The 12,907-nt window shown below is 47.6% G+C and overlaps 1 protein-coding gene across 1 annotated transcript; it reads right to left on the bottom strand.

Annotated features, from left to right (window-relative positions):
* Nucleotides 1-6,877: 6,877 nt before the first annotated feature.
* USP27X (ubiquitin specific peptidase 27 X-linked) lies at nt 6,878-12,140 on the bottom strand. The gene is made up of 3 exons (XM_041002812.1): nt 12,058-12,140; nt 9,201-9,541; nt 6,878-9,115 (listed from the first exon to the last, which is right to left on the bottom strand). Exons 1-3 carry the CDS (start codon nt 12,138-12,140, stop codon nt 7,038-7,040), a joined length of 2,502 nt encoding a protein of 833 aa, XP_040858746.1. The 3' UTR covers nt 6,878-7,037.
* Nucleotides 12,141-12,907: the final 767 nt, after the last annotated feature.

The raw sequence follows: 12,907 nt of genomic DNA on the forward strand, positions 1-12,907 counted from the left end.
CAAGAAGAGAATGGAGCAACGTATTGCAGATTCTAAAAGCAAAAAAAAAAAATTTCAGCCCAGGATAACTACCCAGCAAAGCTTTCCTTTGTCTTTGAAAATTCTTCCACAGTAAAGGAAAGTTGAAAGAATATGCCTCTTCCACACCTGCCCTACAAATGATACTTAAAGATGTTCTCTTGACAGAGAAGAGGAATAGCATCCACCGAAACCAAAGGCAAATGGGAAGAACATCCCAGTAAAATGACAACAGAAGACTAAACCAATGAACAACCCATTCCTAAAATGACAGGACCAAAGCACCATCCATACACATTAAACTCTGAATGTAAATGGCTTAAGCTCAATCAAACATCATAGATTAGTAAACCGTATTAAAAACAAAACCCATCTATTTGTTGTCTAGAAGTGACACTCTTCACCAACAAAAACCAGTGGAAACTATATCGCATGGGTTTTGATGTTTTCTGTTAGTTTCATCTCTTCAAAACACTTTCTTCTGATTAAATCATTCAATGACTCATAGATCATATACAGTAGCATCATTTTCTTTAAGAAGGTTCTTGATTTTCATTTCTTCACCTACACATTAGTCATTCAGTAGCATGTTATTTAATTCCATAGTGTTGTTAATTTCTTTTTCCTCCCTGATGTTGATTTTGTTTTGTGACTTTTCATTTAAGGGGATGTATAGTAACTGTGTAATGGAGACTGTCATATCTAGTAACATGCAATTTAACTTCATGGCATTGTAAATTTCTGGTTTTGTTTCTATTGTTGATTTTGTGTTATGACTTCATTTGAGGGGATATACAGTAGCTGTGAAATGGAGACTAACATCCAGATGTGAGGATACAATGTAGTATGCATTTGTACTTCCAGACAAAGATGGACTTACAATGAAACTGTTCACTATATCTTGACAATAGGATGCTGGACTCTCTGCCACTGTCCATGCCCACAATGATGGACATATGACTGTGTATGAAGAACTATACTTTAGTAATGATATAGAGGAACTAGGTTGGGGGGGATTGGGGCTGAGATAAGGGAAATACCAGGAGCCTATGCAACTGTATATTAAAATGATAATAATAATAGAATGTAAAAAAATAAATATAAATAAATAAATATGATTTGGAGCCTAAATAAGACAAGTAATGGGAGCAGGTCCGCTTGAAGTGAGACTGAAAGTTCTGGTCCTCACCAATGTGCTTCCTCCTCAGTCTCTCAGATACTCTCCAAGGTGCTCCCCAGGGCATCCTCAGAGACTCCTTAGGTGCCAAGTGCTAATGTGAAAACATGAAAACTAGGTAAGTGTGGTCCCAGAACCAGAAGAATGGGCATCAGCTGGGCTATAAGCAGTTTTCATGCTTCTATCCCAGATCAATTCAACCAGATACTAGGGGGGCAGGACCCAGCAATCTGTGTGTTAACAAGCCTTCTACATATTCCTGATGCATGTTAAAAGTCTGAAAACTTACCAGAATACAGTATTCCTTTCAGAAATTATTGGAGGAAAAAAAAAAAAGCCTGGAGTCTTGCCCAATATTAACTTTTCCGGCCACTTAAATCACCCTGTTTCTCTAGAAGGCTGTTTTCTATCCATCATTTTCTTACACCTCTGTGACATTATAGACGCGCTGGAGTCCTTTGAATTGGTTCAGTGACTCTGAAATCCCTGGGAAGAATAGGGATTCTGTTATTAGTTCAATAGATAACAATCACGAATTTCTTCTTTGTTTTCCTTGGCAAAAACTTGTCTAAAGCTCATAAAATTATGTTGAGTAAAATAAGCCAGGCACAAAGAAGTACAAACACATTGAACAATTGCATTTATAGAATGTATACAGGCCACAGTACTCCATAGTGAAAGAAGTCAGGATTTATGTATCTCGGGGTTACAGGTGACGTTCTGTTTCTTGATTTGAATGCTGTTCATGAGGATGTGTTCATTTTCTAGAAATGCCATAAGTTAACATATGATATGTGTTTGCATTCCCTTATTCTTCAATACAAGTTGCAAAATGGTGCTGGCACACCTGCAGAGGAAAATAAGTTTCTAAAACGATACACTGTTCCCAGTGCTGGGCTAGGCACTTTGAGAGGACTCAAGGTCTTTGTTTCCAGGTGTAAAATACACATTTGAGAGTAAACAACCTCCTGCCAGCATGTCTACTGTATTTTGACAGCATGAGTTATATAGGAACAATTCTGCTTATTTTTTAAAAAAAAATATTTTTATAACTATAAAGAGATCAGACTTTGTGAATTCCATCATTCCAAAAGACATTTTGTTGGTTTTTTTTTTTGTGTGTGTGTGTGTAGGCTTATTATTATTATTTGTTTATTTTATGGTATCCCTGATCAGGATTCCTTGTACCTGGCAAGGAAGTGAATAAATGGCCTGTGTGACCTGTCAGCCAGAGTCAATTCAGTTTCCAGCTACTATAGCAGACAGAGCGTCAGGGCTCTGGATTGCTGCTCCTTTAATTTTTTTTTTTAAGATTAATTTTTATTGGAAAAGCAGATCAGATTTATGGAGAGGAGACAGAAAGATCTTCTATCCTCTTGTTCACTCTCCAAGTGGCTGCAATGGGCTGGAGCTCAGCCGATCTGAATCCAGGATCCAGGAACTTCCTCCAGGTCTCCCACTCAGGTGCAGGGTCTCAAGGCTTTGGGCCGTCCTCAACTGCTTTCCCAGGCCACAAGCAGGGAGCTGGAAGGGAAATGCAGCCAGGACATGAACCAGTGCCTGTATGGGATCCTGACCCTTGCAGGGAAAAGTAGTAGGCAACTGAGCCATCATACCAGGCCCAGGGCTCTGGCTTTCTAACCAGGTTAGGCCAAGAAACCATGGGAAGGATGTGTACTAGATGACAGGGCAGTACCCCATTGACTGGTCCTCCATTCAGAGCTCGAAGGGTGGGTAAGATCCTGTTACAAGAGCTGATAATTGACCTATGCCCTTTCTGAGCTCAGATCACACATCTACTCGCCAGCTGTGGATAACATCTCAGTCAATGATGTCATCCTAGGCTCTTGTCATGACCTGTTCACGTAAGAACTCCAACCAGCACAGGAAAATAACCCAATCTAAAGTCACTAGCCAATCTGTGGTCACCATCTCCTGTTTCCTTAATTATGCTGGGCTCTATCTTCCCGTACCTTTGCTTATGAAACTGTTTAAGAACCAGCTACCCCTCCTCCCATACACAAGGCTGCTGTTGCCACTGTATTCAAAGGTGCCCCTAAAGGCCCCAAGCATGTGGCCAGCCATAAGCCAGACACACTCAAACATACCTGAATCTCAGTTTGCGTTCAAGATTAACACATCCTTGCTGAATTACTTGATGCCCTAAGTTTCATGATATCAGGTCCCAGATGTGCTTACCTTCCATGGTTTGATTTGGGCATTGGCAGCTTGGAGGGTCATAGTGGTAGGCTTAGATGGCTCCTTGTTACTGAAGGACGATAGTATTTGCCAGAGACAGGAGTGGAGAAACTCAATCAGGAAGTGCCAGGCACAGCTCCTCACTCTGGTGGTCTGTGCCTTCCATCATTGGTGACATAGGGAGGTCAGATTCAGCAATCTTCCATTATCTCATTGAGCTCCTCTTAGAACTATTCCTTGGGGCTGGTACTGTGGCACTGGGTAAAGCTGCCACCTGTAATGCCAGCATCTCATCTGGGTGCTCTTTTGTTTCCTGGATGCTCTACTTTCCATCCAGCTCCCTGCTAATGGCCTGGGAAAAGCAGAGGAAGATAGCCCAACTGCTTAGGCTCCTGCCACTCACATGGGAGATCCAGAAGAATTTCCTGGATCCTGGATTCAGTCTGGCCCAGCCCTGGCTATTGCAGCCATCCGGCGAATGAATCATTGGCTGGAAGATTTGTGTGTCTCTCCTTATCTCTGTAAATCTTTCAAATACCTATTTTTCAAGACCTATACCTCAATTCAGAATATTTAAAAGGCAACAAGCTTTGTATCAGAAAAACCCAAAATGAAGAAACTTGTATTAAAATTGTGAATGCTGTGGTGGGTGTTTAGCACAGTCACCAAGTCCCTGCTTCAGTAAAAGATCCTATATCATCCTAGCTGCATCCTACATCAGAGTGACAGGGTCCAAGTACCAGCTCCTCCACCTCTGATCCGGCATCCTGGAAGCCAGCAGATGATGGGGTCAAGTCGTTAGGCCCCTATCACCCATATGGGGAGACTCTGAATTCTGAACTCCTTGTTTTAGCCTGGCCCCACCCTGGCTGCCGAGTGAGCTAGGGAACTGAAGAAGCAGATGGAGCTCTGTCTTTGTTTCCCTGGCTTTCAAATAAAATGAAAATAAATTAAAACAATTTTTAAATGTCAGTGCCACATAAGATGAAGTTTTATAGCAATGTCCCAGATGACAGGAGGGTAAAGACCCATGACAACTAAGTGCAACCTTCACCCTAGAACAGATCCTGTGATAGGGGAATGCGAAAAAGGACATGAATGGGTCAATAAAAAAACTTGAGTCTGAATGTTAAAATACTAACAGTGTCATATTTTCTGAGGCTATTCTGTGGTAATGTAGGATATATGCCTGTTCTTAAGGAACACACATTAAAATATTCCCACCCAAATGGCTATGCTGCAATTTATCCTCAGAAGGGTCAAAACTACATTTACAAAGGAGTGCGTATGTACAAATGATAAGGTAAATGCAGTAAAATGTTAGCAGATAAATCTGGGTAATAGGCCTACAGATACTTTTGACACTATTTTTATTTCTGTTGCTTTCCTGAAAGCTTGAAATTATTTCCAAACCAAAATGTTTGAAACTTTTTAAAAGATTACATTTGCACAGGGAGTCGGAATCTGGTGGAACAGGGCTGACTGAATTCTTCCCACAGCAAAGCTGAGGAATGAGGCCCGGCTATGTCTCCAGGACTACCAGACACATCCTAAAAGGTAGCCAGACCCCCCCCCCCCCCGCACGGAGTTGCCAGGTGGTATCCGAAGTCACCCATCTCTTGATCTTCCCCATCCTACAAGACGCTGAAAGTAACAGCTTTTTACATTTGCCTCCTGAGGATTATGGGTCCAGGCTATTGATGAAATGCTGCTTATGAAAGGAAGGTATATTCATTCGTTCACTTGTTCATTCATTCATTCATCCATCCATCCATTCATTCAATGTTTGCAAAGCCTGCTTACCAGGTGCAAGGCTCTGGGCTAGGAGGAGACACAACCCCTGTCCTTAAAATCTATTTGGGGCTGTGCAAACAACTGCATGTTTCTATTTGCAAACGAGTTGGCCACAAAGTAGACCTGTGAAGCCATAGGGAGCGCAGGCTGTTGGCAGAGGCAGTGGAGGCAAGCCCCATGGATCTGTTTTCCTCCAGGCAGCAACTAAGTAACACTGATTACTTGTGTACAGGATGTTCAGAAAAAAGGGCCTTAGCCCTTACCCCTTCCTGGGCTCAGCCCATCTGGTTTGGCTTAGTTCTCTGCAGGGTGTTCTGCTCTGTCCCATCAGGAAGGGGCCAAGAAATCAGAGCCTGTATCCCAGGGCTGACAGACCAGTGAACTTGGAAAAATAAAATAAAAAAAGTCTTTCCACTGATCTGTGCCTATAGGCGAACTGTGGCAACTAAACCCATACAGCTTTTTTTTTTTTACAGGCAAAGACCACTGATCCCCATTCCCTCAAGTACAAGCATGGCAACCTGCTAGCTGTGAGAATTCCATCACTGGGCTGCTAAGTCATGAAAACAACACGACTGTCTTCCACATGGATGGAATGCTGACCTTCAGGGACGATTGTCTCCTTCCACTCCCCCACCCCCACCCCATCCCAAGCCAGGTGTCACACTGACTGCTGGACTGTGCCCAGGGGGCAGTGGAGGAGTCCATTGCCTTAGGGCTCCAAGTGCATAGTGTTGGGAGGGGGGATGGTTAAGAACAAGTGCGCGCAAGTGTGCATGTGACTATATGTGACACAACATGTCCTTTCTGTCCCGGAGTCTCAGGCCAAACCGCCTCTCACCTCTGATGTGTTGTCGGCCTGGCTCAAAGAAGCTTCAGTCTGAGAGGAACCCAACAAACGTTCACTGAGTCTTTACAAATTTCCAAAGCCTTTTACTTTGACACATTTATATCATTTAATCTTTGACAACAACCCAGCAAGATAGGAAGTATCTGCAGTTTACAGATGAGAAAACAATCGCAAAGAGGTTTCATTGATTTGCTCAAGTATATGATACAGCTTTTTTTTTTTTAAACACACACACACACACACACGCGCGCACACACACTAAACTGTCAGCTGAGGCCTGTCTGTGCTGATTGCTTATCTTACAGCATTTCTTGTCTGGGCTACTTTTGGAGCAACTGCTCCCCACCCCTTACACAAGCCCCCTTATTTCTTCTCCTTTAACCAGCCTACGTGGGCTTCACTTTTTTTTTCTTTTTTTTTTTGAATACTGCAATTAATAGCACAAAAAGTCACTAATACAAAGAAACTGGCAAAGGTGTTTTTCAATGAAATATCCCTGCCTCCTCCACTTTTCTGCGTCCACACCCAAGTATGTAATGGGCTACAATTTTATAAACTTTGCTTTTCCCCCCTTCTCCAAACGTATAACTGTTAATGTGATTGGTCAACTGAAGCTGAAACACCCATGGAGAAAGATGTTTTACAGTTACAAGGGCACACCCCCCGCACCTCCCCCCTCCCCCCGCCCCCACCTTCCCACACAACTTTTGGAGGAATATAGGATATATACCAGTGTCAGGGGTTTCCTGCTCTTGCCTTCCCCCATCCACAGCATTCCTGCCCTTTAGTTTTCCTTTAAGTGACTGCTTAGACCAGAGCCTCATCTCCCTCCCCGTCTAATCCTCTTCCATTCAGGACCATTCGGACACTGGGTAACTGTTCAGTTAACTCCATCCGGCCCCTAAGGCCACAGTCTAGTAGCTCCTTTACATCTGGATGCCAGTTGTAGTTAAGGGGTGTCGTCACCTTCCATGACAAAGTCAGATCTCGCATGTCCCTTCAGTAGGCTTGCGTATTCACCTCTTTCACTTTTTCTGACTCATGTTCCAGCACCTGTTTGTGATAAAACAGTAAATACCCTTCACTGTCCAGCACATCCTTAATGCTGGCCTTGGTAATGACGGCATCATCACACTTGAACCACTGGTCCTTGTGGTGCCGGATGAAGCTGGTGTAGTGGCCGCTCTCTAAGGTTCCTTGGTGATTCACCACAGCAAACAAGGAATACTTATTCTCATTGCTTCCACTGTTGGTCGGCAGCTGCAACTGTCCATTGACTCTGCTTTCCTTACTGGAGGCCATGAACGGGGTCATATCCAGCTCCAGGGGAAAGGAAATGTATGTAGTGATCTTGCGCCTCTGTTTGGCTGAGTGTTCGAACCTTTTGAAATGAAAACAGGCAACAACTGGCAGCTTATTCATCGTGAGCTGTTTGGTCGATTCTTGGTAGCTTTGGCAACTGCCACATTTGATTTTGGCACTGCTCCCTAAGTGCTCTGGCCTGGTGAACCTGCGCAAGCAGTCCGTAAGGGTGGTGATGCCGGGGCTGTGGCTCTCCCCGTTCACGCTGCTCTCCCTCCCGGGGCTCATGGGCCAGAAGGAGGTGCTGGAACCAGGCAAGTCCAAACTGATGTCCCAGCACGGGTCAATGGTGGTGGAGACCCCGAGGCAGGCTTGACAGGTGACGTCCGACTGCAGGCCCCCCGTGAAGATTTGGTCTATGATGCAATTACAGTGGTTGGGATTGTTGGCTGCCTTGCCGGTGTCATCGCCTTTGCAGTGCCTGTGCAGGACATCTAAGGCGGCAATGAGGAACTCATGGGCATCCTGCTGCCTGTACCCGGCTAGATGACGAGCATGAATCCACACCAGGTGCAGTAACTTGTAGGGCACATGTGGAGACGGGTTGCCGGAATACAGCTCCCGAAAGAGCGAAGACATCTCACAGACCAGACACAGCTCGGGGCTCGGCATCTCGCAGCGGTGCCTGTCGGAGAGAAAGAAATCGCGCAGGATGGGGGTGTGAGTCAGGGCCTGGACGATGCAGTTCATAAAGCACGTGTTGCCGAGGTTGATGAGTCCTCTGAGGCCAATGGTGAAGCTGGAGGCGATCCTCCTCCTCCTCGCATTGTGCCCCAGCAGTTCCAACTCAGGTTTGGTGGTTTCCCAGGTCGGATACCTCTCACCCAGGCCAGGCCCTGAGCACTGCTGGTGAGCAAGCTCAGCAGAGGTGGAGGCTTGTAACTTCAAAGCTTCTCCCTGCTCTTCTTTGGCAATTTGCTCAATGTCTTTGTCGTACACATAGTCCTTACACATGAAGCAGTAGACCCCTCCGTAGTAGAGGTCCACGGCTAAGTTGTGTTGTTTAGCCTCGGCGTGCTCATGAATGTGTTTCTCCGTGAAGCAGCCGAAGAAGACGCAGGATAGGCAAGAGTGGAGTCTGTTCAGATGGGTGCCGCACACATGGCAGATACACGACTTTGCCTTGCTTTTCCTGGTCTCCGGGGTCCCACACCACACGAAGCACTGGTAGATGACCCGGAGTTCCTGCCTCCAGTTCTCTCCCACCTTAAAGCTATTCACGTGGGAACAACCTGGGGGCCCCAGAAGCAAATCCACATCCAAGCATCCACCCCCAGGGCCGCGCCGGGGTCGGGGCCGGGGTGGGGGCCGTGGCCTAGGCTGCGGCGGGGTACGGAGCCGGGTCTGGGGCCGGGGCCGGGGTCGCCGACGCGGGGCACGACTGCGACGCGGAGAAGGATCGGGGGGCCGCGGTGGGTCGGAGGGTAGGGTAGGGGGAGGCACCTCGTTGCCGCTGCCGGCACCGCTGACGCTCCGCGCCGCCGGCTCCTCATCCTCCAGCTCCGGCTTCGGCTCCCCCTTTGGCTCCTGCTCCGCCTCCCGTACCGGCTCGGGGTCGGGCTCCAGCTTGAGCTCAGCCCGGGGGCCGGGACCCTCCGCCGTGTCCACCTTCCCGGCGGCGTCCACCTTCCCCGCCGTCTCCTCCACCGTCTCCTCCACCGTCTCCACCTTCTCCGTGGCGTCCACCTTCTCCGCCGCCGCCGCCACCGCAGCCGCTGCCTCCACCTTCCCAGCCACTGCTGCTGCTGCTGCTGCTGCTGCTGCTGCTGCCGCTGCCGCTGCTGCCGCCGCCGCCTCCACCTTCCCCTCCACCTTCGCCTCCGCCTCCACCTTCCTCTCCGCCTTCTCTGCCTTCTCCGCCTTCTCCGCCGTCTCTGCCGTCTCCGCCTCCTCTACCTCCTCCGCCTCCACTGGCGGCGGCTCCTCCCCCTGCTCGCAAGGCTCCGGCGGCCACTGGGCGTGGCAGCGCGGGGGCCACGCAGACCTGGGGTGTCCCCCTCCCGGCCTGAGGGAGCTGTGGCAGCTGGACCCAAAAGGGACTTTTCACTGAAGGAGGCGGCGGCGGAAGCAGGCGACGCCCCCGGGGAGCCTCCCGCCGAAGCCCCCTAGCGGAGGCCGCTTCGGCAGCCAGGCCCGGTTTCCTTTAATTCAATATTTCCCAAACTTGCTGCTTCACGAGAATCACGTGGGGAGCGTGTTAAAAAAAAAAATCACAGAGTCCTCGGCCCCACCCCGCAGGCCTACTGAATCAGTCTCTTGCAAGGGAGGCAACTCCAAAACCGGGATCTCTAACTAGGGCCCAAGAGGCTGCTTATGATCAGGCAAGTTTGGGAAACACAGCTCTAATTCATTGAGGCTGGCGGGAAGGGGGGCGGGGACCGCGCAGTCTCTTTAAGGCGCTTCCAGTTCTCAGCTCCAATCGCTGCTCTGACCCCCTTCATCGTCTCCTCCCCTCTCCTCGTCCGTTCCCTTCGCCCATGCAGGCTTCCCCCCCAGCATTGCGGGCCCGGGGGGCACGGCCAATGGCCAGTCCAGAAACGTGTCCGAGATTGTAAAATGCTCCCGCACAGCACGGTCAGCAGAACAGGCCATCCTTTTGGCGGCTACCTCCAGCCCTGCCCCCCAGCTCCTCTCCCACCTCGGACCTGCCATGCCTGATAAAGGATGAGGCTTCTCTTCAGAACCCTAGATTCTGAGGAGGGCAGCTCCCTCAAATCCGGAAGGGCAGCACGCCCAAGGCCACTGTAACTAGAGAGGAACAGCCCCTGCCCATCTTATCAGTGCTCTGCTGAGTCTCAGCCTGCCCCTAGGCCTGCTTCCTGGGCTCCCAAGGCCACGAGTGGGATGACACCTGGCTTCCTGAACCGGCAGATGCAGAGCAACCCGCAGGCGAAAATCCAAGGCCAATGGGAGGCACCAGGCTATCTGCACCGCCAGCACCTGCCCTGTGGCTAGATGGGGGGCATAAGCCACCAGACACCAGGTCCCAGGCAGGGCAGTGTGTAGAGAGGTCTGTGGGACCGCCGGTGGGGAAAGGGAGTTGGGCAAGGGTCTCTGGGAAGCCGTGTGTCCAGGGGCCTGCTGTACCTGTAGGTCCCAGGGAGTGCAGCCCAGGGCCTGCACCAACACGTGGGTCCAGAGGGAGAGAGCGTGGCTGGCCACATGCTAGTGCATGCTGCAGGATGTGTGGGCTGTGCTGCCTGACTAGAGCCCAGGCGAGTCCTCCTTGATGTGCACCGCAGTCAGCCCCACCTGCCCCTTCCTCCAGGGAACCAGCAGGTGTTACTTTGGAGGACTTGGAGAGAGGGGTGACCTGCTACCTTAAACCAGACCTTGGTTCAGTTCCTTGACGCTGCCCCAGCATCTTCCAGTAAATGGTCTTCCCTGAGCGGCCGGCAACCAGAGGAATTACAACTATAGCAGGGACAGTGAAGCAGTCTTGCTGCTGCTGCTGCTGCTGCTGCTGCTGCTGCTACAAGTGACTGAGACCATGCAGTGTGGGAGGAGAGCCAGGGATTATTCATCCCAGCTTGATCAACTATCAGACAACAGGGATACTTAACCATCTCTGCAGTGCCTGGGACTGTCTGGGCTTTAAGACCACCCATATTAATCTGGTTGCCTTACTGACCAGTTCCCTGCAGAAGCCTCCGGGGCTCAGCTGGACTCTGCCCAGGCCAGCAGGGCTCTGCCAGCAGTCACTCAACAGATGTTTATTCAGCAATAACTCCCAGGCAGGTGTTGTATTCGATGCTGCAGACAGAATGCACTGAACCAAATAAACTTACCCCAGGGCCAAAATCAGGGCTGGTTTCCCCAAAAAGGCACATTTTTAAAAGTGTCTAGGTCACTGACAGAAAAAAAAGGCAGTATAAAGAAGCATTCAACCAACATACACTAGAAACACTTTTTTTTAATAGTAGTCTTCATAGGGGGAAAAAAAATCACAACTTGGTTGAACTTTCTGACATTCACTTTGTCCTGATTGCATGCTACATTTGCTTGGAATCATGAGAGAGGCAAATGTCACCATAACCTTTAGATTCTTAGTGTGTGTATGGATCTAGATTTTATCCCGGATCTTTGTGAAGCAGAGCTGCCAGAAGGCTGGCAGAAAGAGCTGCCCTCAGCAGAGACAGTTCCTCCTTACGGTTGCTGGGCCTAGGCTAAATACAAGTCTGGCCACAAGGTGGCAAAAGAGTAAATGACAATTTCTCGCTCTCTCTTTTTCTCTCTCTCTCTCTGAAGCTTTATGTAAAACTATTGATTTATATTAAAATGCTGTCTAAAAATATTTTGAAAAACAGTATGCGCCTTCACACTTGCAGAGATTGACCTCTGAAATTTTGTATCACAAGTGTCAGTTCCTGCGACAGCGTAATTTTTGACAAGTGTTAAAAATAAAGCTGTTACGTCACTTAGTATACATGAATCTGGTGAAATCTTTAAATTCCTTAGTGATTTGAGAGCTGTCATCATCTTGTTTAAAAATTCGTTACTTGGTTGGATAGCTGAAGGTTTTACGTTTTCTCTTCTTGAGTTTTTTAAAAATTCTTTTTTTATTATTGTTTTATGATACAGTTCCATAGGCTCTCCCGTCCTCCTCCCCAAATCCCCTCCCCCCTCATCCCCGCATTCATTTCCCCTTTAGCATTACAATGGTGGTCCTTCAAGAACTTTAGTTCTTGAAGTTTTTAGTTCCAGTCTGTTTCCACAGAATTTGATCTCAACAATATACATTTTTGCCCATGAAGTGAAATGATTATCATGTCTATTTCTCTGTAGCAAAAATATTTACATAATTTGCTATGTAAATGTCTTTTAAATGTTCCTGTGGTCATAAAACACTAGGTTTTATTTACAATCCTGCTTTTGTTTCATTATCATGACAATTACGATTTGTATATGCATGATCAAAACATTGTAAATGTATTTCTCTTCATAAGTAAGTATTACATATAAAACAAAACTTCATTGGTGACAGGAATTTTCCTGAGGAACAAAATGGTGTGTCTATGTATGAATATTATTGCCAGAATGAGACAGGGTTCAGCATCAGTTCTCTGTTTGGTTCAGTGTTAGATCACAGAAACCTTTATATAAAGATAAATGGAAATGGACATCTTTTAAAAAGAATTTGTAGCATCATGTAGGTGCTTTGGACCTTGAATATAGATGGGAAAATTATACAATGATTTATCGTTACAATTATTGCTCATGATTTATCAGTTAACAACTCCGCTGGAGTTTCCTTCCATTTTATTGGAAGCATTTGAGTTTGTGAAAGGATTTGATTCCTATTCACTTGTGACAGAATTCCTTTGTTGTTGTTCATAACTGATAACAGTGTCCGGATTTGTCTCTCTGGGGCCTTGAAAACTTCAAGACCACAAGACCCCCAGGTACAATCCAGGATGGGCAAAAGGTGGGCTTTTCTTTTGTGATGTGCCAAAAGGAACACTGTGAAAAGAGAAAGGGCTTGGTTTCTCCACTACAAGCATGTTCTC

The sequence above is a fragment of the Ochotona curzoniae genome, unplaced genomic scaffold (genome assembly GCF_017591425.1).
Source record: "Ochotona curzoniae isolate NIBS_2020 unplaced genomic scaffold, NIBS_Ocur_1.0 contig_1274, whole genome shotgun sequence".
NCBI classification, from domain to species: Eukaryota; Metazoa; Chordata; class Mammalia; order Lagomorpha; family Ochotonidae; genus Ochotona; species Ochotona curzoniae.